Here is a 27,171-nt window from a genome sequence, read left to right as displayed (position 1 = left end):
GGGCTATTAGTGTATCTCTGCTCACTGGAGTATTTTACAGCCTAATTATACTGTTTAATCTTATCGTAAATCATGTCCTGAAGTATGGATCCCAACCCAGACAGGGCTGCCTGCTGAGTCATCTTTACTCTTTGCTCAAGTAACGCCTGACGGTTCTTAGATTGCTCATGGCCTCATCTCACCGGGATGTGTGTGTGTGTGTGTGTGTGTGTGTGTGTGTCTGTTCATGTGTTGTTATGAGTATTTCTGGAAGGTTAAGAAGTGTTCACAGTATGTACACACCGTTCTAAAATAAACATTCTAAAAGGAACTGCATCAATAACTTCCCTTCCTATGGAAGTCTACGGGATGACTTCCTATGTCCTGCCACCTAGTATAGCATCAGTCAACCTTAGTTTAGTTGGTTACACTCACTATAACATTTGCGTGACCTATCACAACTGAGAAAGGGCCGTGAATGGTACTTGAAAGACACCGGAGGGATACCTGCCATACCTCCTCAACACACTTAAACAATTTGCTGAGATGCCACAAGGTATGTTGCTATTACTGAAAGGAAAAGATCAGGACACACGTGTGGATAATTAAACCATGCCACAACTACCATCGATCACTGAGCACTACTGTAAACTCACAAATAAGATTGCACCTTGAGAAACATTTGGCATTTGCTTGCTTTAAGTTTTATTTTTGTTGCTTTCAGAGAATTCACATTTTATTTTGCTTTCCGCATGCACATGGGGGATAAAAGCAATCCAATTAATCAGAGTATTGGCAAAAAAATTGATGAAAATAGTATAACTTATTTATTTTACTTTGGGGCTTCAACAGATCCGAGCTCTGTTTTTTCTGGTCAAGTAACATTTGAACGCTTTTTATGTAAGTTTCTTTTGTGTGGGAGTTCAGTTGTCAGGACAAAAAAGACTTTTCTAAACAGATTTGCTTTTCTACAATCTTTAATGCAGTTAAGTACTGTAGACTTCCATGTCAACTAGTAAATCAATGTTGTCTTAGGGAACAAGTGTTTTTACATTCTTAGGTCTCATCTTGTAATAATTACTTTGACCCCCCCCCAAAATCCTCCTTTTCACATACACCTCTCTTTGGGTTCCTCTTTCTGTAACTAGTTGAAAACCAAACAAATAAACTTGACAGTCCCATGTAATCTGGGTCTTCACAGGCATTCCAACACTACTTCTCCCACCTACATCCTTTTACAAACCAAAAATATATATATCTCTTCTAGGACAAAAGCTAAAGAAAAAATCATTCATAAGAGACTAATTATAGCAAGTACAGAGCTTTTCTTTGTATGTGCTGTATAGCCCGAGTCTGATTCGAAATTAAATGCAACATTACGGAAAACACACAGCTCCTCCTCTCCTCTAAAGTTGGACAAAGAATAGCAATGAGTGACCTGGGGTCTCCATTGAGGGCTGCATTAGGTTAATGAGAGCATGGTTGCATACACATTGAGAACAGGTGCCACGAAGAGGCAGGAAGACCTTGAGAAACTATAAAACGCCTGGCATACAGGATAAGGGGTGAGGTTTACACAACGCAGGGGTGAGGGAGAGGAGGGGGAGACATGGGACAGTGGACAAAGACAGACATATGCTGGGACATCAGTATGTACACGTGGGGTGTGGGACATGTCAATGCCACATTTGAGGACAACCATACTCCTCCAGGGAGGGGGGGGGTGCACAGTCTGTGTCGGAGCGACGGGAGCTTCTCAAAACCAGGCACCGATGTGAGGAACCAATCGGGGTGCTCGCTTTTTTATAGACTCCACCTCCTTTTGCCACAGTTTCTTCCTCTTGGTATCAATGTGTCCTTGGGAAAATAGATTGATAAAAACATTTGCCATGAGATAAATAATTACTCTAGTTTGCTTCATGTCTCTATGGAATCTCTTAATCTCCACTAAAATGTAAATGTTTTCACAAGGATCCAAAGGAGACCAGACAACATCTTTTCTATGGCAGCTTCAACTGCAGAGATGGAAACACATACACCATTAAGAGAGCGTACTGTTAACATCTACAAAAACTGCCAGTATGTAAAACCATTTAAACCTTTCCAGATGAAATTTTCATAATAAAAACATTTCAGTTTAGTCGGATTCCTTTTTTGGCTACAAATATACGTTTATTTGTAAGTATTAATACGTAATACATTTAAATTTAAAAAGGATTGTCTAGAACCTTTTTTCTGAAAAAGTTCAAATGTTCCTAAATCGCCTAAAGAAAACAAGTCTTTGTTCAAGTGCCACAACAAGTGAATTAACCATCAAATTATGGCCCCACGACAGGTCCGACCAAAACCCTCATTATAAAGTGAGGGGTGTGTGAAAGAGATAATTGCATGGCTTTTGTGTTTGACCCCATAACCCCCGTAGGAAAACAGAGGGTGACCTTTGACCTTTGGGCCATTACCGGGAGAACAACAGAGGCATCTAATGAACATCTCAGTCATTTACATTTCTTCAGTGTTAACCTCAGCTGGTCCGACATGGCATGCTTTGTCATTAAGCCTTTGTACAACCATCAGATACAAAGGCAGACAATTAGCCGGCATTATTAAGGAGTTTGCTTTCTTTTTTAGCTAAGCTTTGTCTGATTAAAAAATAATCCTTCACAACTACACTACCCACTGTTCCAGGATCATCCACTTTCAACAGATTTAAGCACTGCAAAGTTTTTGGGGCATTATTATAAACTTAAGCTATAACAACTTTAGGCTTAGAGCTTAAATGTAGAAACAATGCAAGTTTGAAGCCAGTGGAGTCCAAAACTATTGAGATAAATAAAACCATCCCTCTAACAACTGGACATTAGGGAATGTATACACATCTCTCTTCATTTTGTTTTTGTTTTGTAGCCTACAGATGCCTGTGACACACAAAACGTCCTTTTCGATATCTACCACCATCTCTCTCACCACCACTGACTTCCTCATTACAGAAAATAGCCCGAATGTGGGAGACACACCTCTGGTGAGTGCCAGGCCGCGCTCCTCCTCATCCTCATGGGGGTTCTGGGGGGCGTTTCTCAGGTAGCGTTGCTGGGACTGGGGGCCAGGAAGGGCGTTCTGTCTGCAGCTGCGCTCCTCATTGTCCGGCACATCTACAGGGGTGTGGTCAAAGGAAGAGAGGGTAGGTTCAGGTTGGATGCGCACGCGGATACATGACATGTTCAGTCTGGATGTCGTGATTCATGCTGACACAAAGGCCTGCATCCAGGTGTGTGTGTGTGTGTGTGCACGTGTGAATATGAAAGGCTGTGACTGTTGTTCCAAGCGAGCTCTATTACCTTGCAACGTCCTTGACGGGAGCAAAACAATTAAACATTGGAAAGAGATGCATCTATTATAACAAGTGCTACTCAAACTGATGTACCCTCACTGAACAACAAAGAGGACAGAAATACGAGAAAGTTCAAACACCCCCTCAGGCTGCACCCCCCCACCCCCCCCCCCCCCCCCACCCCAACCCCCCTCCCCACCCCGTATTTTCCATTCATATTTCATGTGGCTGTGCTTCATTGTGATTAGTCATGTAAATAAAATGAGATTTTGGTTATTCTTTTCTCTTGGTAATTTACATTTATATTGAATTAGCGGCAGCCGTGTGTGTGTGTGTTTGCATGTGTGTGTTGGAGGGGATGTGGTTAGGGATCGGTGATGGAGTAGGGGGGGGGGGGGGGCTTATTATCTTGCGAGATTATGGGCAGATTTCAACGCCATTGTGTTGTGTAATTAAGGGAACGCCGAAGAGAAGAAAGGGTCCAGATGCTCGCGTGCTGAACCTGCTCTCATCTAGAGGAGAAACCTGCCCCCACCTCAACACCACCCCCCCGCCTTCACCTCCCGCACATGACATCTAATAGCCCAGCCTTTAACAAATCGCAAACCATTACAGTGACATATCAAAACCAGTGTTGTTGGGCAGGGAGACATACTGAGAGACCTGTTTGGAGACAAGGGGTCACCTCGCATGCAGCGCTGCATGCTAACTGCTCTCGAGAAATGTAGCTGCAGGGTAATCCATGGAATATGTAATTATTAGTTTACACAGCCTGAAGCAAACTTGAATAATTAATTGACTGTTTACATTCCTAGACTTCATACTGAGGTGCCCCTTAGTGATGCCATCAATCAACAGTCTAATCAAGACCAGTTGTTTTTAAAACAATTGAGTGGTCGTTTGTTTAAAGCTTAGGCGTCTGTATCATTTACTTCTTTTTTAGATACAATTGCCTCAGAAAACACACTCTGTCACTTCTTATCTTGCTCAGAGAGATACTGCCTTGACTAGCACAAGTATTCCAGGTAATATACCTACCTCTCTCAGTCTCCCTCTCTCTACTTCCTGACATTTCCCCTTTTTGCCTCCTAATAAGTCCATCCACCGAGCTGTCCAATTCTGGTTTCACCATTCATCTGGCCCTAAACCGAGTCACTTAAACTGTCCAACGCAACAGAGCAAAGACCATGGGGTCGAAGATGGCGAGTAGCCTATCAGCTGGTAGACTAACAAGCCCTTGACAGAGACAAAAGGATCACAATGACACTCCAGTTACATCTGAATAGCCATGTTATTACCATGAGTCATCCTTCGTGACCCTCGTAGATTTGTAGTCTAGGGGGCGACTGCAAGCACATTGTTATTTGTCAGAGTGGAATCGCCGAAATGGAGGTTTGACACCACAGCGAGAATCCCTTCCAGAAGGCTAACACAGGCTACTTAACATGGTTTACTCTTAGATGGGATTTACCATGTCTCCTTCCAGTTTGGAAAAAGTAGTGCTAAAACGAATACACATTTAATCCAAATTATTCCCCCTACCAAAATCCTGTTTGCGTGGGAGGAATTGGGTGTAAGTCTAAGCAGTATGTTGCCATATCTATGAGGCTGTGTTCTTTCGTTTAAAGCCTCTGTTCTCCTGCAGATCAATATTGATTTCTATTATGGGATTGTTACCTGGGTGATGAGACGGCCGCCCCGCAGAGACATAAAATCCATTATCATTTAATTAATTTCAGCAAAACAATATCAAAGAGCAATGTCGATAATTATTTTTATACTCATGAAGGAGGCTTTTTATTTCCCTGGATTAAATACTTAATTTGGCAAACAGAATGTTTGGTGATGAATTCATTTAGTCATTGTCTTGAGAGACATTGTATTGTGATTTTTCTGACTGACATCACGCACCTGACACACAGTGTCACACAAACATACACATCATCTCCCACACGCTCAAGCACAAAATAGACATCCCAATTAAATACATAAAAATCTACTAATCCTAATGTATTTAACAGTAAAATGTTTGGGACAGACTAATCACAAATTGCACACACACACACACACACACACACACACACACACACACACACACACACACACACACACACACACACACGCATACATTGTTTTTTGTTTGCTCGTAAACAACAACCCTAATCTGCTGACACCATTATCAATGCAAAAGGTGCATCTCCCCGTATCTCCCTCCCTCTCTCCATCAGGTTTTAATATAAACCTCGGCCCTGGTGAGGTGCCGCCACTGCTGAAAGTGGAGATAACGCTGGTGCCCTTGTTCCGACACGGTCAGAGAACAGCTGGCTGTGCCCCGGTGTTCGCTAGCCTTATCTCCCACATCTTTCATAATGCAGCCAGCCCAACCCGGTAGCCCCAGGGCCTGTCAGCCTGATGTTATCCCAGAGATGGGCCTGCCTGCTTGCCTTGCCCACAGACGAGGATGGCATGGAGTGGAATTCAAACAGGATGCTGCCTTCTAGTAAAAGAAAGTCATCACGTGGCTTCAAGGGCAAGATATAGATATATAATATAAATATGGGATGTCATGATGGATGAGAGATGTCCTAGAAAAAGATGTTATGTAGAACTACCTGGAAATAATGGTTAATATAACACTAATCATTTCTTCAAGGTGCTGCTTGGTGAACCTAAATAGTTTTTCCCCCCAATATAGGGCCTAAAGAATCACAGCTTTGTATTTCTTGTTTACTCATTTATTGGCACAGACAACTGACTAATGAAGTGTCCATTTATTTACCTTTGATGCTTATCACGTTTTACCCAAACTTGTTGAGTTTACAGCTAGGGCAGATATTGCAACAATAGGCTATGCTTGAATATATCCATGTTTAGGGTTACTGTTGTCTGATAAATCGAGGATAGAACCAATAATCAACCTCTAGGATTATGTCATTACCTCTGTGTGAGGAGACACTGTCATCTAGTGGGGAGAAGGTGTATCTGCACCTTGTGAATTACAATAAAAGTGTGAGACTTCTAAATGGTTATTGCCAGATGTGTGTTTAAGCGTACACCTTTTCTTTTATACATCTACTCTACTCAAATATTTGGATAGCATTAAGGATATTAATTATTTGTTCAGATAACAAAACCGCAGTTGATATATTTTCTGTGAGAACTGCAATGCCTCTTTTCAGCCACCAGAGAGCCCTATGGTCTCACCTAAAAATGTCCTACAATTTACTTCACAGTGAGGTGAATTCATTCAACAAATACACTCAGCTGCCAGCTTTCACATAGCTGTGGGCACCACATTAGGAATGCCTTCTTTGCCTAAAAACAATTTGATCCAAACAAATGTGTAATTCAGCAGATTTGTCTTTCAAGTTTAAATGTATGGTGATATTTTCAACTGCAGGGATGTACAAATTATTATGTTGAGGTATGGCCTGACGTTAGTTACCTGCCTCTAGTTGCCACACACGATTTGGAATTGCCTATAGGCATCAGCACCGACACACACAGACACACAAACACAACCAAGGTCACCTTAGTCTACTTGCTGTGTAAGGACAGTGATACTGTGTTACCTAGCAACACGGTTGGCACATGATACTTCAATCAACCTTCAGGTGGGAAAATAACTGCAAAAACACAACACAACAATATCAAAACCTCCAACGGGTCTCCCCTGGAGTGAGCATTCTATGACATACTTGTCTGAAATAGTTAGACAATTAAGTGTGGCTGACACACGTAATTGATACATAGGGAATTCATGCCCTCTTTAAATGTTGTGGCATTGTTTCTAGTGAAATGGGCTATTACTTGGCATTAACCACTATGCACAACTGTGCACCTCTAGTTAATACAAATCCTACATTTACTATTAATACATTTTTCCTATCACTTTAGATAAATGTGTCATGCTAACTGCATGTAAACGTCAACTGTTCTGAAGAATCTTTCTCACTTCCCTTTTACCCAACTGTGACGGATTTCACCACTCCTTTCTCCTCGCTCCTGAAAATGCGCTGGGGCTTGTGAAAATAAACCAGGCCCCTTCCAGCACATTCCACAGAACTTGTGTGCCAGAGATGGGCTACAAACACACCCACTCAAAACCCATTCCCCCGGAGCTTCAGTGATCAGACAGCTGTATCCAGCTGAGCACTGTCTGAACACAGTAACACTAATGTGGCATATGGACATAAAGTGTCCCTGACAAGGCGTTTTATGGAAGTTTGACTATTGATCTTATGCTTGCTGATACCACTTGGGCCTACTGATAAGAAATACACATAATTCCACAGCTGATATGAGCCCTAAACTGGCACATCACTGCTTTTAGGTAAGGGTGTGGACCAAATCTCCTTTCCTTTCGGAGTTAAGGCATTATCAGAATGTGTACATATCAGTGGGTGTACAGTCAAAACCTGGGAGGGCCTAGAGGGAGCTACCAGACACGTGACACAGCAACAAAGGCACAGCCTCTTCTGTGTCTGTTCCTCCATGTCATGAGCTCTGAGAGACGCCATCTAAAAATGGTATACACGTTGCTGTAATTTACTTTTTAGATGAAACTGATATCAATAATCCTTTTGTTGCACTCGTATTCCAGAAAAACCCAGTGAAAGCAAAACGTTCATGTTATCAAAACAAGTCACAGTTGTCACACGTTAGTTGTCGCTTGACGGTTGCCGTTAGTAGCAGGTTAAGATGGACACACAGGTAAGTAATGTGGTGAGAAGTTTCCTAGTTTCCTAGAGAAGCGGCAAGGTCGTTTCTGTGAGGCGTGAGGCGGTGTGAGGTGTGCACATGCAAGCACACACACAACAGGGAGTGTGTTTGTGTGTGTGTGTGTGTGGGGGGGGGGGGTCACTCAAGCCAACACAAACATCACACAGACTCTTCAGTTACTGCAACAGCCCTTATTGGGTCAAATGTAAATTTATTGACCAAACTCAATGGGACATTACTTTCATTCTTGTTTTTTTTTATACAAAATACACAAAATCCCCTGTTTATCCATGTACTATATGTATATCATATTTATATAGAGATCATTTGTCTTCAACTCAATGGTTTGCAGTGATGGAACAGTTACAGAAATAGCATGAGCAGCCCAAACCGGGAACCATGCAGAGATGAATTAACACTCATCAAACAAAAGAAAATAAATTCACAAAATGCATATTAATAATAATATTAATTCATCTAGACTGTCATCTACAGGCATGGTCATGAGAGGTTAGAGAAGTGTTTTGTGAGAGTTACAAACATTAGAGCAAGGTTTGAGAACCAACAGTTAAATTGATTTAATGAAACAAAGCGAAAATAGCATGCTAAATTCAGTTGTCCATCTGACTGCGTATTTTTCAAATCTAAAAGTCAAAATCCACCCATAAAACCTGCAATACTGCAGCAAAGAAAAAAACATCTGCATTTATTAAAGAAAAAACCATCATACATAGTATCAATGATAAACAATAAAATCATCTTATCCTAAAAGATAGATGGTCCCACAAACAAAAGGTTATCCAGAATAAATACACCCCTTGTGAACATCATTTTTAACCTCGTGAATAAAGAAAACTAAGAATGTTTTCAGGTTGAGAGAGACGTTTTTACTACGAGGTAAGACTAACCCATGGTCTGTTACCGGGCCGTGGGGTTAGTGGATTTGTTTTCCTGGAGTGAGTATAAGTTATCACTTGTTATCCAGTCTTAGCATCTGTTCCTTACCATTGATGGTTAGAGACTTCATCTCACCATCCTCTTCTACCTCCACCCTCTCCTGGCCATTCTCCACAATCCTGACACACACACACACACACACACACAAAGGAACACAGAAGAAAGAACAATTTTAACTCTCAAGGACACCAAGCATCTCTTTAAATGTACTTTCACGTGTAGCAATCTTGCAGACACTTTTATCCAAAGCAACATACACATACTGCATGTAATAAGTGCAGCAGATAATCAAGGACTAGAAGTACACAGTTCTAGCAGTATTACAGTGGTTATAGCCAAGGACCAAACAGTCAATACTTGTCAAGACGCAACAACAATCTTTTCTCAAATACAAGGCGATGTACATGTGTCACCCCTGCCTCAACACCTCCAGTCTCAGAGCTGGAAATGTGGAGGGCGCGGCCTACCGTTTTGTGGTGATCTTTCGGCCGTTGATGAACTTGGTGGAGGAGGACACGGAGCGGAAGTTGCCCATCCCCCCTCCACCCCCTCCACCCCCTCCGAAGGACGAGGAAGAGAAGGAGGCGAAGCCGCCGCCGCCCATCTGCCCGAAGGGAGAGAAACCTGGCGCTGTGGGCACACCAGCAACACAGTGAGCAAACATTCCCTCCCCAGCTGAATTCAAAACGTATCCAGCGCAAACTGCATTTCCACGGTTCAGTAAAGGTATAATGCAATCAAAAATGAAATACAAATTCACGTACAAAGCAATTAGTATTTCAGTGTTCGCCGATGGAAAATGCACACACCTGAGAAGCCGGCCCCGAAAGGTGGGAATCCCCCAAACCCATGGAAGAAAGGACCCCCAGTTCGACTCCGGCTCACCCCCCTCTGATGACTGCGCCCACCACCAAAGAAGTCATCGAAAGGATCATCTGTCATTGTGAGACAGGCACAGGGAAACTACATGAAGGATGAACAATTTTTGGAATGCACCACACAACACCAAAACCCCAAGACCAAAACGGAGGCAGAAAGGATGTTACAAAAAGCAGAACCTGGCTGGAGGCTGTTTCTGTGCCTTTGAATATTCCTAAAACTGGATGTGACCTTCCTCTGTTACTGATGCTTTCTCCTGTGAACCCCCCCGTGGATAAGTGGCTAATTGTGCTTTGAACTGGGTCAACTGAGCTGGATAAGGCTGGGCCTGCTGGGTGTAGCTCTCCCGCTGCCTGGGACACAGATCTACACGCTGCAGTGAACAAGTTAAGGACAGTCAGCATAAGTCTCCCAACGTCTATCAAGCTTCCCTGTACAAAGTGCAAGCTAACATAACCAGAGGTTAGGTCATATCAATTCAGTCTTAGAACTGCCTACATCAGTGTTAGATATCTATAACACATACAGTGTACTGGAAATCAGAGCAGCTTCAGTTTACTGTTTACTGTAAGTAACTTATTGAGCTTGACTGGAATGAGGTCGGACTGGGTTGGAAATGATTTAGTCCAAACCAGACTACAGCAGTGGAGGAGGAGGAGGAGGAGTTTGTTTGTGTTTGTTTGTATGTGTGTGTGTGCTGCTTGGACCCCAGTCGGCTGAAGCAGAAGTAAGTGACAGATCTTCAGCACCAGCTGGTGTGGTACTGACAGGAAATCCCTGGCCAAGCTTCATCTCCAGTCAGTCAGAGCTATTAGGCTACATCCTCTACAAAAAAAAACACCTGACCAACCACATAACAAACCACCAAACAGAAACCCACACCACAGATATATTCAGATCAGGGTGGAAGCTAATTTGAGCTTGGATCAAAAACAGTGAAACGGAAGCCATGCATACACATCTGAGGAAATAAGAATCAGTCAGTGCCACGATTAAGGCAGGACAACAGGAAGGAGAGAGGGAAGAAAGAGGACAGAGAGGAAGTAAGGAAGGGAGAAGGAAAGTGACCTAGAAAGGAAGAAGGAGAAGGAAGCAGGTAAGGAAGGACACATTATGAACCTGATGGAACCTGTCCGTAACACACATCCCAGGTATCCATAAAGGTCTTGGGTAGGCTTCATCTATCCAGCTAAACACATACAGTCCTGTACTGTTGTGGCACCGACACCAGGGGAGTCTAGCAGGTCCTATCATCTTACTGTCGGCTTTGAGGTTTGGCAGCGTGGTCTTTTGAAACATACTGTGCCAACTCAACCTGGTACAACAACAACATCTGTGCTTGTGATTCACTTGTTCCATTTTTCAGAAACTCCAGGACGTTTGCTTAGTCTGAGTCACACGACCAGTTTACACTCAGATAAGTGTGGGAGTCAGTTGGCTGAGCGGTGAGGGAATCGGGCTAGTAATCCAAAGGTTGCCAGTTCGATTCCCGGTCATGCCAACTGACATTGTGTCCTTGGGCAAGGCACTTCACCCTACTTGCCTCAGGGGAATGTCCCTGTACTTACTGTAAGTCGCTCTGGATAAGAGCGTCTGCTAAATGTAATGTAAATGTAAATGTAGATAACGGATAAACAGAGCAATAAGATAAAGCAAAAGAGTATTCTGACCATTTTTTTTACTAGTGTCATTTTGGGAGTTTGTAGTCTAATGTAGACTCATTTTGTACATAAAGGAGCGAAGCACAAGCCCCCTGCTTGTTTCAAGCCCAATTAACGAACATGAGTCAGTGAAGCTCAGGGCATCTCTCACCATCACTCCCCAAGCAGAATTTGCACAAATACAGTAAGTGCTCACAACTATTTACCATGCTTTACATGTGCAACACACACAGACATTCACACACACACACACACACACACACACACAAACACACACACTCCCTGGCGTTGTTACAACTGCTCTTGTTTTAATACGGAAGCTATTTTTGAAAGCATTCCAGTTGAATGATGTAGGCTCTCATATCCGTCCTCTGTCTGCGTGTGGACTCCATATTTAGAGTGAACTATGGATGCCTTGCTGTCATTCGCCGAGCAGATACAGGGTTCTCTACCCCAACCGACCCAAGCTAAACTCCTCTCATTACAATATGTCTGCCCTCTTAGCCAAGACGACAACACTGTGCTAACAATCTTGGCTTGCCATTTTACACTACCCACCACTGGCTAACATTACAGGAGTATGCTAATGACCATGAAATCCAACTGCTTTTTCTTTCATGACTGCTGCACTTTTGAGCTTACCTCAAACCAATCCAAAAATTGCATTGTAAACAAAAACTGTCCCTGTTCAGTTGAAGGGGGTTTTAAATCCTGGTTGAATAAAGTGAAGGTTGAGCCAAACAGAGACAGTTGGCGACATCTTCCTGGGCCCTCTGAGTTTAGTAAAGACCTCCTGCGGTGGTAGGGTCAGAGTGCACAGAGATGCACAATGCAGTAGAGGAAGGATTAGTGAAAGGCTTTTTGGGTTTAGGCCTTTTTTTCTCATAAAGGATAGAGAGAGGCAGCAAGAGGGACAAGGAGAGAGGGAGGGAGAGGAGATAGAGATGGTGAGAGAGGGATTGAGAGAGAGGGGGAAAGAGAGGGGGAGATAGAAAGAGAGGGGGAGAGGGGGAGAGAGAGAGAGAGAGAGAGAGAGAGAGAGAGAGAGAGAGAGAGAGAGAGAGAGAGAGAGAGAGAGAGAGAGAGTTGAATCATGGGAGGGCTGGAGCATTTACAATCTAATTGAAAAATGAATTATAAGATGACATTGGTGAGGATTTGATTTGAGCAGGGGGGGGGGGGGGTGTACAGCATGCATCTCTCTCTCTCTGTCTCTATCAACAAAACATGTTTGCTGATATTTTCTTATATCCTTTACAGCCTACTTGATGCAGATTCATTATTCAAAGAAAACAACAGCAATTAATGTGGTGAGGTCTGCCCCATCTTTGGCTCGAAAACCAAAGCCTTACTTCGAAAGTCAACGTCAGTACCGTACAACTACAGTTCAACAGGATATCAAATATGCAAAGCACATCAATAAACTATTTAGAAGCAACTCAAAGTGAAATAGTTCACTGAAGGATATTTTCACCTTTTTATCTCTCCAATCTTCAATCTCTTTCTATCAACTCTCTCCCCTCTACACCATCTCTCTTGGCCTGTGCCTCCTCTCTGTCTCTCTCTGTCTGTGTTTGTCTCTCTGAAATATATTTCTTGCTCCACTCTAGCATAAAGGAAATTCCCCCAGGGTGCATCTGAGAGTAACCCACTGCTTTATCCTCGAAAGGGTGGGAAGACCTACTCACCAAAGAAATTTGCAAATGGATCTCGACCACCGAAGAATTCCCTGAACACATCCTCTGGGTTACGGAATGTGAACTCGCCGCCAAACTGGTCTCCGTTGTGATAATGTCCTCCTGTGAAGAACGGAAGATCAAATTATCCGCTTATATGAATAAACATCTTCCAAAACATCTTCAGAAATGTATTTGATCTTAAATGAATGTGAATCGTCATCTTAATAATCTATATATATATATATATTAAGATGTTTCTACCCCGAAAATACACTACAATATTTTAATCAAGCCACAAGGTAGATATGGTATCTGCATGCTGTAGATTTGAATTAAGTTAACCGAAGCATTAGACAACAAAGCTTGGCTGATAGTTACCGGTAATGCCCAGGATGGCCAAAGACAGTAAAACTTTTTGTCCAGCGTGTAGTGTAGCATTTGTACATAATGGTTCAAAAGATATTGGATCTATAGATCTGCATGTACTGTGGGAGGTAGAAACACCACCAGGGCATATACATACAATCATACACAAAGCAAATGTCAAAATACCTCCTCCTCCATTTCCAGCTAACCCTTCTTTACCATACCGGTCATACAGGTCCCTCTTGTTTTCTAAAGAAAAAAAGGAAGAAAAGGAGATTACCAACTTGTCGATTTAAAGATGACATTTATCTCAGAGAAAATGCTCCTCTGAAACCCCCTTTTTTTCTTTACTTCATTTATGGTAGCATGCTGGCATGTATATGGATGATTCAATCAGAACAACCCTCCTTCGCTCTAGATTAGACTGAGATATGTTCGTAATCACTTGAATTAAATATTTTTCTTTTCATAGAGTGAGAATGTTTCTCATTCAAGCCTAAGGATTTTGAATGCAGAGTTATTATTGTTAAAACTTGAATGTGCACATCTAAACAAATTCACATTTTCATATACCAAGAATTGACAAAGTATAAATTGCAAAGGAGATGAATGACTTGAGGCCTTGGATACAGAGACCCAATTGAAGCAGCTAATGTTCAAGCGTCCATTTGGCACAGTCCTCACATTGTGCACTTTAAAGACAGTTTTTGCACTGTTGTTTTTTTTTTTTGCTACTGTTGCTGTGCGAACTACACATAACAACCACAAAAAAATACATTTAAAGATCTCTGATGTGCTTCAACCAGAGTGCCTTCTTTAAGTTCCTTATTGAAGGCAAACAAAGAGCCTTTCTTGACATCCACAGAGAGTGAGGTCTAGTAGGGATGGGGACCAATCTGCAGAAGATGCACATGACTGATCTGTTTGTTTGGCTTGTTTGTTAGATATTTTTGGCTTTACAACCAACCTAAAACACACATAACGCCGGTGACTAATAAAGGACATGCCAAAGAACATAGCTTGTATAGCATGCAAAAGGGTTGACTTTCATGTGTGCATGATACACAGAGCCTCTCCTACCGTCTGACAACACCTCGTAGGCCTCTGACAGCTCTTTAAACTTCCTCTCTGCATCCTCCTTGTTGCCTGGGTTCTTGTCTGGGTGCCACTTGAGCGCAAGTTTCCTGTAGCTGAGGAAGAAACACAGATACGAACAATATTTCAACACTAAGAGACACACGGAGATGCATAAAAGGCAGAAGGGCTAAATGTCACCATCTTCAAATGGGTCCACTAGATTAATTGAAAAAATTGATTTTGTTGATTCAGTTGATAAAGTATATTTTGTGAAATTTGAGCGGATGTCATGTAATTCACAACCAAATGAACCCCTATAAAGGGTTTTTCCCATATGAAATAATCACTCATCCTTTCAAATATTGTGTGTTGTCCTTAACACTTTCACATTGAGAACATCTTTCTCAGATATTTTATCTCGGAGAAGGGGTGTCCTCAACTGTCATGTGCCATGCTAAGTAGAGCGAGACACATGAATGGTTTCTTTTTTAAGGATAGCAAAAACACACACTCATCAACTCCTGCTGTAAACAAAAACAGAGACACACACATACATACATGAGACACGTGTTCTTGTCGCACATGCTCATACACACACACACACAATACAAGGAAGAAACCTGCTCATACACACAAAAAAGGCATGCACACAATTACAGGTAGAAACTACACTCAACACACACAATACACCCTACAAAGGAGGTCTAAACTTCATTGACATGAGGTCCAAGCCGGAGTGGGTGGGGCCAGCTGAATCAGCTGTTTCTCTAAGCCTGGCAGCGGTGATGGTTTAAACTGGTTTAAACAATTTTAACTCAATAGCCTCAGTGGTTAACAGTCTACACAGTCAATAGTGTCTATTGAAACGGGGGCGCTAGGTGGCCAGTCAATGGAGACTTTTGAGTCTTTGGTTGGGAGTCCACAGAAAAATTAGCTGATAAGCAAACTATTGCTGTCCGTGCAGAGCCTGTTCTCACAGATAAGCAGCAAACTTCATCAACAGTCTAAATGTCATCATAGAAAAAAAGAAAATGACGCAGGATATTTACAAAGGACCCTTTTTATAAATTACTGAGGTCATAGAGGTGATAAAAGTAAACACAGAAATATCCAACATCACAGTTAGCCTGAACTTTGTGTTGACAACACTCACAATACTGTCAGTTTTCAACAATCACAATCCCCACAACAGTTATTGACACTTTCGCAAAAGTTCATATTCCAGTTTTCAACACTGACAATATTTTCTAACAAAGTTAGCATCCTGCAATACTACCTCAGACAGTCATCAACCCTTTCACAATAATCCTCAACATTATTTAAAACTATGCTGGGAGTTTTGCGAAAGCCTGTGTTCTGCACCTCTCTTTCACTAACCGTCTCTGGAGGATTTGTTTCTTCAATTTTTTCTCCTCTATTGAGTTTTTCCTTGTCTTCCTTAAGGGTTTAGGTTGGTTGAGGGGCAGTTCTATGGGCGTATGTGAAGCCCTCTGTGACATTGCTTGTAAAAAGGGCTATACAAAGACATTTTGATTTGATGATTTGATCTGTGAAAGGGCTCCTAACTCTTGTTAGGTAGTATTGTGAACATGTTGAGACTTGCTACCAAAGCTACCCAACAGTTCTGAAGATCTTCACAATGCTACCTGACACACAACATGTGTCACTCCTCGGGTCCTCCGAGCACAAAAACAATGTCATGAGAGCGAGCCCTGACTTGGTCTCCAAGCTTAAGCCGGACTGTTTGCTGGCGTTACAGGACAGTGTGTGACAGACAGACTGTTACAGCAGGGCTCTCAAAAGGTTACTGGAAGAAGAGTGGAAACTTCTCTGCATTGTGGCCTCTTGCCCCCCCCCCCCATACAAGCTGCTATGGGGAGTGAGGGGTGGAGGTGATATAATTAGCCTATTACATCCCTCTGAGTGGCCCACGTTTCCAACGACAACACGCATATATAAATAGCGGGGAGATGACGGGGTTGGTACTCACGCTTTTTTAATGTCCTCCTGCGACGCGTTTCTGTGGACTCCTAAGATGTGGTAGTACTCCACCATGGTCTTGTCTGTGTTTGACAGTATATGTCAGTGTACGTGTCGAAGGTTAGGGTCCTTTGAATGGTCTACAGAATCTCTGTGGAGGGAGGGAGAGGGAGAGGGAGAGGGAGAGAGAGAGAGGGAGAGAAAGAGAGAGAGAGAGAGAGAGAGAGAGAGAGAGAGAGAGAGAGAGAGAAAGAGAGAGAGAGAGAGAGAGAGAGAGAGAGAGAGAGAGAGAGAGAGAGAGAGAGAGAGAAAGAGAGAGAGAGGGAGGGAGGGAAATCACCTGTGAAATAATCGCATGCAATATGCCACTAGAAGAGCAACAACAGCTTTTTCGCTAGGCATCACTTATGAATATCTCTTTGTACAACATATAACTCCACGATACAAAAGTTGGAGAGTGTTTTATTTATATTTACTTTTGTGTTTTATTAGCATTCAACTGAACACTGCACTTTCACCACACTCCTCCATGCAGGAGGGCAGCCAGGCATCAGCAATAAACACTAAGGCATCTGAACTGTTAAAATTAAATGTAATCAAACTCAAGCCTTTTTTACAGGCAATGTTACTGTTACAGCCTGACCAACATGTTGACAAGTCAGACTTGTTTCCACAGTCAGTTACCTGCATCGGCACATTATCAGCACACTGGGATGACAAAACAGCACATCACAGACTGAGATTGGCTCTGTGACATTGCTCAGTATGCAGCCCTTCTCAAACATTCCAAAAGGACACATGGAAGAATAGCTAGTTAGCTCAAATCTACTAAAAAACATTTAGACTAGGACCCACATCAGAGGTTTCTGACCACTTCTCCCACAGGGACAAACCCTTTCAGATTTTGAAGAGTGGACATTCAGCAGTCTGCATTCAAACTGGCAGACAGCTGCTAGTCAGATTATTGTGTTAGTAATGGTGTAAAATGGCTGGAAAAGCTAACGCTAAAAGCGGGAAGCTAAACCCAGAGTAATACGTGATGGATTAAATATGGCCACATGGAGGGGGGCCAGGCTGCCAGCTCAGGAAAGGATTATTGGGGAGGGAGGGGGGGGGGGGGGGGGTTAACGCTACTGCTAAACATCTGCTCTGCGAGGTGAAACAACGGACACGTTCATGGAAGAGCAGAATCACCTCAATCTTTTCATGTCCAAATGTGGACGTTTGTTTTGGCAGTCTTTTTTTGGCAAGATATGGCAGTACATTTAAAAGAAAGAACATTCAAATGACCAATATAACCCTAGCTCTACCAGACAAGGTTATTTCCAGCTTACTACTATTACACGTTACAGCACTGTCACATCATGTCACAAAACACCTTGTTTGAGCTTTGGTAGGATTACAGTTGTGGTGGTCATATAAAAGTCCCTTTTGTTAAGGCTTTTCACAAACCATAGATCTCCAAATAAAGCATGAAAAAAAAGAATTATAGAGAAAGAATAGTACAAACACAGTATCTGATCAGTTTGGGTTATCTTTCATCCCCTCTAAGAAAAACAAATGATTCAGTGTCTGTGTTATAAGGTCTGATGCCGACCAGCCAATGTTACCCTGCTGAACACTCAGCCCTGTTCTGCCTCAAGTAAAGAGAAAAAGAGGGTGAAGAAAGTGGAAGAGAAGAGGGAAAAAGATGAGAGGAGTGATAATAGAAAGAAAGGAAACACACATGAAGACAGACAGAGACAGGGAAGGAGAGAGAGAAATAAAGAAAGAGACAGGAGAGAGAGAGACATAAAGAAAAGGACAGGGAAGGAGAGAGAGGCAGGCTGAAGGTGACACACACAGTGAGAGACACCATAGACCAGACCTGTTTACCGATAAATCAACGCAGGCGAGGCTCTCATTCCAGAGATGACCTTAAAACAAGAAACTACTCTGTCTACACAGACAACAGCACAGGCTAACCCCTTATTCAGAACAGCAAAACGGGTTAGAATGAGTGGAACATGATGACTCCACTATACACCTTATCTTCAAAAAAACTTCAAAGCACAGTTAAGCCTCTTTAACACACAAGCTTACTATAACTATTATTTAGTTGACGCCAACATCCAAACAACAAAGTGGCTAACCATCTAGCCTACATCTAAGAAAGGTCTTTTATTCTGTGTTGTAAAAACAAACTTTGTCTCAGTCCACAAATAAGCTGTCTACACAAATATTATAACAGAACAACGTAACTAGACCTATATGATATAAACAAATGAAATCAATTGCAAGCAAATAGTTACCAGTTCCACAGGGAGTCCAGTTGGATCTTGTTTGATTGCTATTTTTAACCCCAGTGCCCTTTTCTTTTAGAGCGTGTGTATGGGGGAATGGGACATGGGCAACCACTTGCCTTATGCCACTCCTGTTGGCACGGGAACCCCCTGGCTGCCCTGGTCAGTGTCTTTGTCTCCCCGGGGCAATTTATCAACTTCACTTTCTGACTCTCCACACACCCACTTTTCTCCCTCTCTCCTTTCCTTTGTCTCAATCTCTCTCGCTCTCTGTTTCTATAACATACACACTCACACACACTAGTTTCCCCATCTCGTTTTTGTTCTCTTTTTTTTTTTACTCTTACCCTCTGTTTCTTCCCTTCCCTTCTCACCCTGTCCTAACAGATCGTACAGTAGCTTTGCTCAGAGCACCCAAACGAGAGCAGATGCGTTCCAAACACAGACCCATCGTGCAGTACTGTATGTTCTCTCTCCTCTCACTCAGCCGTGACTGAGCCATCTCCCGCCCTGCAGCACTTTAAGAATCATATCATGGATGAGGCTAGTGTCTGTGTGTTTGCGCTGGTGGCCGTCGGAGAGAGCGCATCGGGGACAGAGACACAGCAAGAGAGAGACAATGTGTGTGTATGTGTTTGCGTGGGCGGACACGGCTGCTAGAATCCCAATCTGCTCAGCGAGAAACGTGTCACAGTGTGAGCAGAAAATGTGGGTCAATCAATCCCACAATCCCTCATAAACAGTAAACGTCACCGCACGGTCTAACATTGACTCGCGACAGCGTATGACAGCAGAACAGCTAAGTGTCAATGCAATTTATCTAGGTCAGTCACCCACTTACTACAATGTTTACATCTTACAATACCTATCCAGGAATACAGGCTCAGATTTAAATGGCAGGTCCATAACTGATCAAACAATGCAGGCCTAGGTTACTTACTGTATTGACAGAGTATCTACTGGTGCAATAGAGCCAGATTGTCCATGCCAGCTGATTCCCAATACACACAGAATGATTGAATTACAACCAGCTGGCGTGACCTTGATGTGAACGAATGCTTATAGGAAAGTGTGATAGCCAAAGTTAAAGGAGGCATTATGGATTACCTTGAATCAGCAGATGATTCATTCTCCCATATTATTAATAAGTATGTTTATAATTAATAAGAGGCTACTTAGAATTTCAGTATCCCATGTATGCACATGCATGCTAGTTCATATGACCATACACTAACTTGAACGACAGTTTAACTTACATTTACATTTAGTCATTTAGCAGACGCTCTTACCCAGAGCGACTTACAGTAAGTACAGGGACGTTCCCCCGAGGCAGGTAGGGTGAAGTGCCTTGCCCAACGACAACATCGTTTTGCACAGCCGGGAATCGAACCAACAACCTTCTGATTAATAGCCCGACTCCCTAACCGCTCAGCTATCTGAGCGGTTAGGGACTTCATTTAACTCCAAGTCTGTAACTGACATTTACAAAGCATGCGTTTACTCAAAAAACAGCCCGCGGTCTTAAAGTTACGGTCAAGTCCTATCATGTCTCAGGATCAGGGATGCCCTACCCTGTTTCTGGAGATCTACTCTTCCATTGGTTATTTGCTGTAATTAGAGTGGTAACAATTCTGACACACATTAATCAACCAGCTAATAATTAGGTTCAACTGCACTAGAGTAGCATTGTACATTAACCGTCTGGGCATTAATTAGAAACAGGTTTAGGCAGGTTATTTTGAGTGACGTAAATGCTAAAGCTGAGTGTGTTTAACCCTTGTGCTGCCTTCGGGTCACATGACCCAAAGGTTCATAACGAACCATCGTTGTGTTTACCCAATTTTACCCAATACAAAAACAAATAAAAATTATTTTAACCTTTTTTTTCTTTTGTCTCAGACCCCCCCAATATGGGGGGGGTCCCAACAGTTAAAAGAAAATGCTTCACTTTGTTTTTGTATGCGGTAAAGTTGTCGCAATACGACGGTGGGTCACAATGACTGATGGGTCAGAATGACCCGAAGATAACACAAGGGTTAACTTTGGGTCATTGCTTGTTAGGTTATCTAGACTCGTGCTTTTGTGAGTTCATGAGCTCCATTTCAGTGGTATCTATACAGCTTTTTTTGAAGACCCATCATAGTTTCTGTGAGACTAGGCTAATCCTCATCCCCACATCTTGATGAAGAGGAAAACGGACGGTCTGTCAGTGTAAGTTAGCAACTCAAAAGGTCCGATGGCCAGAGGCAGGCTTGAGGAAAATGTTGACTCACCTTGTCAGCAAAGTAGCGTACGTTTTTTTGTATTGAACTGTATGAACAGAGCTAAATGAAAGCAGACATCAGTGAAATCAGCTCTGTTTTATAAGAGACTGAAGCCTGTTAGCATAACAGACAATTCACTACTTATTTCAGTCATATGATGTGTGTGAAATAAGCACACAGACACACACACACAATCGTACTGTGTTCTGTGTGCCAATGTTTGAGGTCTTTCCAGGGAAAGAGTGGCTCTGTGTATGTCCTAGAACTAATGAACCATGCAATGATTCTGGCTGAATTGAATTATGGTCTATACTGCCTCGGTATAAACTAATAACAACACCTGCTGCCACCTGCAAAAGAGCTTGTATATCATAATTAATATATTTACATGCATACAATGTTTACATGCATCTTCTGTTGAGAATGGTGCACTACACTGCTATACATTTCAGTGTAATACCATTGCATGTCAATATAGGAAGAATGCACTTTAAGTTGACTGAAGTTCACAATTGGTCCAGAACAGTGAGAATGCAGTTTGTCCCTGGATGCAACACAATGGACAGTGTGTGATTAGTGTAAGATTAGCATAGCCATGCTGTAAAGTCACCATGAGCCCTCAGGAATCCAGGCATCCTCATGGTTGTGCCTGTCCTGTTGTGAGACATGTTTCACCTTCATATCTATGGGTGAGTCCAAATTACCCTGAATTCCACTCTCTCTTTTTAATCTAATTACATCACAAAGGTATACCAACCATAATACACATTTGTGACTAAGATCAAAGAGCAAAATGCCATGATATTTTAGATTAGTTGGTAGATGTTAGTATGTCTAATGTGTGCTTTAAAAATGGAAGTGAAGTATAATAAATCATGAAAAGTAGGTTATAGTAGGCCTACATAACATCTGAAAGTGAAAGAAAGTTTCAGAAAGTTCCAGAAGTCCAGGTCCTTTCCAATAGGCTAACTCAGCGGTTGATATTGAGTTTGACGTTATTGTTTTAGTTCTACAGTAGCCGATCTTTCTACAAATCAACAGAATCCATTTTTAGTACGATTAAAATTTAGCTTTAGACCTGTCAGAAAAATGTGTGTCTCATATTCACACCAAAATAATATGTAATAGCTGTTTGTTATGTTGTCCACACATTTGTTAACAATAGCCTAATTATAAAGATATTTACACCGATTACAATATGTCCACGCACTTTTTAAGATCCTAGCATCGGGGTAACCTGAGTGACACAACAACAAGGTTGCGACATTGAAACATTAAGCGCGCATCACCACATTGCATGGTGGGCTATGCGATGCTGACAGGGGATGCCAAGGTGGGTTTTCACGCTCCGACACTGCCATCGCAAAATGTAACAGTCAGAAAATATATTGTACAGTAATGTACAGTATTGTGTACAGTAAAAGCCTACACTCACCCGTCCAGATCAGATGTATCCTTCCCTTCGTTAGTCTGCCGTCAGAATTTTGTGTTGTATTTTGTGGGCTACGCACGAAGGTTTTGTTTCTACCGACCTCTCCACTCTATTTTTGCGTATCCGGAAATACTGCTGGTGCTCGGACTCCTTGAAGCACGGTTTCGAAAGTGCGACAAATGTGGACCTTCACAGATCTGCACACGGATAAATAGATGTGCGGATGCCAAGCGACTATCCAGACTCCTGTGGGAGCTGCGCACGATCATCGCGCAAGTGGTTAAAACTCTATTCTAAATGGTTCTACATAATGTCACCGCGTTTCTTCCTTCTTTGGGATTTGCAGATATACTGTAGGCTAGATTTTTTTTGCAGGACATTTTTAAACGGTTTCTATGGTCTTCGGCTGTTTCATGTTGGCCTACTTTTGTAGCATTAGAAAATGTATGGTGAGATTCGATCACTCTCGACAATTGTTGCTTATTTACGCCACCTGCTGTTTTGAAGTCCTTACTGGCAAGGAACTTCTTCCAGTGAAACCATCTGGACGCTGAACATGAGATTGACGTTCATAAAGAATCAAACCCAGGCTCACCATCCTAATAGGCTAACATAGCATTACATTACATTACAGATTAATACCTGTAGAATAAAAGCTTAGTCTACTTTTCCACATATTAATGCGTTAATGGGTTTAAGTCTATGACTGTCATTTGGCACACGAGTGTTACATCATGGCATGTGTGCGTCTGAGTGGCCTACCATCAAGTAATAAGTTATGTATGTTTTGGGTGTCGGATAACGTTAGGATCAACGATTTCACCAATAAAGAGGAGCATAGCACAACGTAGGCTACAAGTATTTTAAACTACATGAAGCATACTGTGACAAGCACAGATTGAATAGACCTTGTGTGAGTTCAATGTAAATGTCATGAATGATTTGCATAGCCCACAAAGAAGGTATGCAGACACTCGCTCACCATGTCTGGACGTGCATTTACTGCGCACATGAGGCCGCCTTTTAAATGTATTCAAACCATATACTGTACATATTCTAAGCTATAATGTAACAATTAACCTAAGGTTTGCATTGTCCAGCAGTCTCCGATCCCAAACAGTGAGTGACTCATTACAATTTAATTCTAAAACGCCACAAAATGGCATCCATTCTTGGCCTACCTCTATGAGTAGAAAGGCACATAACACAAATGCCGCATACTGTTTATTATAGCCTATATATACACACAGCACAGTATAAGACATGCTAGTACCCCCGCATCAGAACACTATTTCTAAGGCTAATTCCAGTCGGTGTCCCGATTGCATGGGATTTTATAATACATCTGAGAATGCAAGCGCTGTCCATGGTTGGGCAGCCTTGGTCTGGGAAATGGCTCGACTAAACTGCGGCCAGCAGATTCTTTCATGTGTAAAAGTTACTAATATTTTATAAAGATTCTGCGCACGCGTAGTTTCTACCTCGTAAGGAAATTCTTCCGAGCTCAAAGCAGCACATAGTGGGAGAGTTGTCTCAACATTTGCATACCTCCCCCGGATATAAAGTGGGTGCGCACAGACGCTTCTCATTCGTTCAAGACTGTCAACGACGTTAATACCATGCCCAAGCCAGCAAAACCCGCGCCCAAGAAAGGCTCTAAGAAAGCCGTCTCTAAGACCACCGCAAAGGGCGGAAAGAAGCGCAGAAAGTCGAGGAAGGAAAGCTACGCCATCTATGTGTACAAAGTCACCCCGACACTGGTATCTCTTCTAAGGCCATGGGAATCATGAATTCCTTTGTGAACGATATCTTCGAGCGCATCGCCGGTGAGTCCTCTCGTCTGGCTCACTACAACAAGCGTTCTACCATCACCTCCAGAAAGATTCAGACCGCTGTGCGTCTACTCCTCCCCGGCGAACTGGCCAAACACGCCGTGTCTGAGGGTACCAAGGCAGAGACCAAGTACACCAGTTCCAAGTAAAGAGGCATAATTGTTTGGCTGGTCAAATAAATCAAAGGCTCTTTTAAGAGGCACCCATCATGTCTGAAAGATTGCATTTTCATGTCGGCTGAAATAAAACCTGGGTGCATGGTTGTTTTATGCAAATACATATTTAAGCACTGAACAACAGTCAGATACTCTGGTACTGTGGTTAAAAACTCTGGCGCGGGATGATCTTGTTGCCTTGGCTCTTGCCTTCAGTTAACTGGTGCCCATTGGTTACAGGACCGGTGTGTTGTAATCCAATCATAAGACAATCGATGCGCGCGCACCTCCCCTGGCTCCGTTCCCTCCACCTTTGTTACATTTAGTTTTGAACATTAAAAAAATTGTTCGGAATTGAAAATGGTCAGTGGTGGCTAATTCTATCGTAGCCATTTTACTGTTTTGAAATCCATACATGTTATGATTAGAAGGCAACGCTTGGGTATAGCCTACGTTGGTGCTGTATGTTTAACAGGTCTAATGTCTATTCTAAATGGAAGACATGGACTAGTAAAGCCTAAATCTGCACATGGTACAGTTACAGAACACATTTGAACTATGTTTTGGGGACATGGGTCAACGGCTGTGTTTCCCCAACATGTACCTACTCGGCGGGAGTCTAACAGGTGTGACTAAATGGAAATGAGACCCTTCAGACATGATGGGTGGCTCTTAAAAGAGCCCTTGGGTCATTTCAAAACGATGCCTTTTTACTTGGAACTGGTGTACTTGGTCACTGCCTTGGTACCCTCGGACACGGCGTGTTTGGCCAGTTCGCCGGGGAGGAGTAGACGCACGGCGGTCTGGATCTCTCTGGAGGTGATGGTAGAACGCTTGTTGTAGTGAGCCAGACGAGAGGACTCACCCGCGATGCGCTCGAAGATATCGTTCACAAAGGAATTCATGATTCCCATGGCCTTAGAAGAGATACCAGTGTCGGGGTGAACTTGCTTCAGGACTTTGTACACGTAGATGGCGTAGCTTTCCTTCCTCGACTTTCTGCGCTTCTTTCCGCCCTTTGCGGTGGTCTTAGAGACTGCTTTCTTTGAGCCCTTCTTGGGCGCGGGTTTTGCTGGCTCGGGCATGGTAATAACGTTGTTGTCAGTCTTCAACGAATGAGAAGCGTCTGTGCGCACCCACACTATATATGGGGGAGGTTATGCAAATGTTGAGACAACTCTCCCGCTATTTGCTGCTTTGAGCTCGGAAGAGCTTCCTTACGAGGTAGACTATAGAACTACGCGTGCGCAGAATCTCTGTAAAATATTAGTAACTGTTACACATGAAAGAATCTGCTGGCCACAGTTTAGTCGAGCCATTTCCCAGACCAAGGCTGCCCAGCCATGGACAGCGCGATAGCTAATAGCGCTTACATTCTAAGATTTATTATAAAATCCCACGGAATTGGGACACCGTCTGGAATTAGATTTAGAGATCAGTGTTCTGATGCGGGTACTAGCATGTCTTTCAAAAATATGCCTTATATATGTTGTGTTTTATATAATATGCTAAATACAGCATACTATAGCCTAATATACAGTATACCATAACAAGAAGGAAATTAAATTATAAGCAGAACCAATAAAACATTTTATTTTATATTTAAATATGTAAGTGTTGTATGAGGAAATTAATGACCAATCTAATTGCTAAATGTTATCAAGTCGTTTATGCTACAACAGTCTGCCCGAAGAAAACCATTTTCACTTTTCCCTCCTAAGACGACTCTTATTGACCACACGGTGGCGGTGTTGTATAATAGAAAAAAAAAAAAATATCGAATGAAATGTTTACCAGTCATAATTTGTGAGCAGGTGGTTATCAATGCTATTAGAACGTGTATTTGTGTGGTATGGGACACAAGTCTGGCTAAGTGTCACCATATTGAATCTGAGCACTTCCTTTTCGGTGACCCCATAAACTATTTTATATAGAAGTCTGTTGAAGACAGCGTGGAGATGAGGTCCACCAGATTCAGTTAAAATTATCTGCTGACAATTATTCCAAAAGATTACAAAGAATGTGTGTGTTGATGCCAAACTTGTATTAAAATGTCACTGTTCTTTAAACTATAGCCTATGAAATGCTAAGTAGCAGCCCAATTTTTATTTGGTTGCTTTTTATACTCCAGACCCAAATTCTACAAATGTTGTCTGTGACTGTTGACAGCACACATTTATAATAGATCACTGATACAGTTGATACCAATTTGGTCACAACCAGATTAAAGATTCTCTTAGGAAAAAGCTTACATTTTTAAGAAACCAAACAACAATTCTGCCAACAATAAGACCGTTTCAGCATGTTTGACTAACATAAAACAAGATTTTTTTTAAAGTCCAGTGATCCTCTTAAAAAGATATTCAAGAAATACAAAATATATCATACATCAAATGATTTATAAGCGCATGCTATTAATGTTGCCAGTTATAATTCATCACAGTGTAATGGACCTAAATAAATCTAGCTGGAATTGTGATGAATCTCTCATTTCAGTGCAAAAAGTCACATTTTTTAAGAGCCAATCATCACCAAGTTCTCCTGGCATGTAGGATGTATGAAATTAGATTTTGGGGGG

General features: G+C 42.3%; 2 protein-coding genes and 1 pseudogene across 6 annotated transcripts; 1 reads left to right on the top strand and 2 right to left on the bottom strand.

The window, feature by feature from the left end:
- Positions 1 to 656: 656 nt before the first annotated feature.
- dnajb6b (DnaJ heat shock protein family (Hsp40) member B6b) lies at positions 657 to 22,793 on the bottom strand. Of its 5 annotated transcripts, none has more exons than XM_067251800.1 (10): positions 22,610 to 22,792; positions 16,639 to 16,779; positions 14,652 to 14,761; positions 13,758 to 13,820; positions 13,215 to 13,325; positions 9,796 to 9,921; positions 9,454 to 9,616; positions 9,035 to 9,105; positions 2,994 to 3,128; positions 657 to 1,836 (listed from the first exon to the last, which is right to left on the bottom strand). In XM_067251800.1, the coding sequence occupies exons 2-10, from the start codon at positions 16,701 to 16,703 to the stop codon at positions 1,736 to 1,738; spliced, it is 945 nt and encodes a 314-aa protein (XP_067107901.1). In that variant the 5' UTR covers positions 16,704 to 16,779; positions 22,610 to 22,792; the 3' UTR covers positions 657 to 1,735. The 5 variants fall into 5 exon arrangements, with proteins under 5 accessions (XP_067107901.1, XP_067107902.1, XP_067107903.1 ...); XM_067251801.1 differs by lacking the exon at positions 22,610 to 22,792 and adding an exon at positions 18,920 to 19,362; XM_067251802.1 differs by lacking the exon at positions 22,610 to 22,792 and adding an exon at positions 16,969 to 17,138.
- A 1,432-nt stretch (positions 22,794 to 24,225) lies between these two features.
- Positions 24,226 to 24,638, top strand: LOC136957544 (histone H2B-like; annotated as a pseudogene).
- Positions 24,639 to 25,303: 665 nt separating this feature from the next.
- LOC136957432 (histone H2B-like) lies at positions 25,304 to 25,678 on the bottom strand. Its single transcript, XM_067251362.1, has one exon. It carries the CDS (start codon positions 25,676 to 25,678, stop codon positions 25,304 to 25,306), a length of 375 nt encoding a protein of 124 aa, XP_067107463.1.
- Positions 25,679 to 27,171: the final 1,493 nt, after the last annotated feature.

The sequence above is a fragment of the Osmerus mordax genome, chromosome 15 (assembly GCF_038355195.1).
Source record: "Osmerus mordax isolate fOsmMor3 chromosome 15, fOsmMor3.pri, whole genome shotgun sequence".
Lineage (NCBI taxonomy): Eukaryota > Metazoa > Chordata > Actinopteri > Osmeriformes > Osmeridae > Osmerus > Osmerus mordax.
The sequence above is the reverse complement of the archived record's forward strand: the minus strand, read 5'-3'. Positions and strand labels throughout refer to the sequence as shown.

Excerpts from the sequence above, each read along its gene's own strand:
- dnajb6b (XM_067251800.1), bottom strand. The coding sequence starts at position 16,703 with ATGGTGGAGTACTACCACATCTTAGGAGTCCACAGAAACGCGTCGCAG. Across the intron at positions 13,326-13,757 it reads AGCTGGAAATGGAGGAGGAG|GAGGACATTATCACAACGGA; the intron begins GTATTTTGACAT and ends CGTTCTTCACAG. Across the intron at positions 9,922-13,214 it reads TCCATTTGCAAATTTCTTTG|ATGATCCTTTCGATGACTTC; the intron begins GTGAGTAGGTCT and ends TCACAATGACAG.
- LOC136957432 (XM_067251362.1), bottom strand. The coding sequence starts at position 25,678 with ATGCCCGAGCCAGCAAAACCCGCGCCCAAGAAGGGCTCAAAGAAAGCA.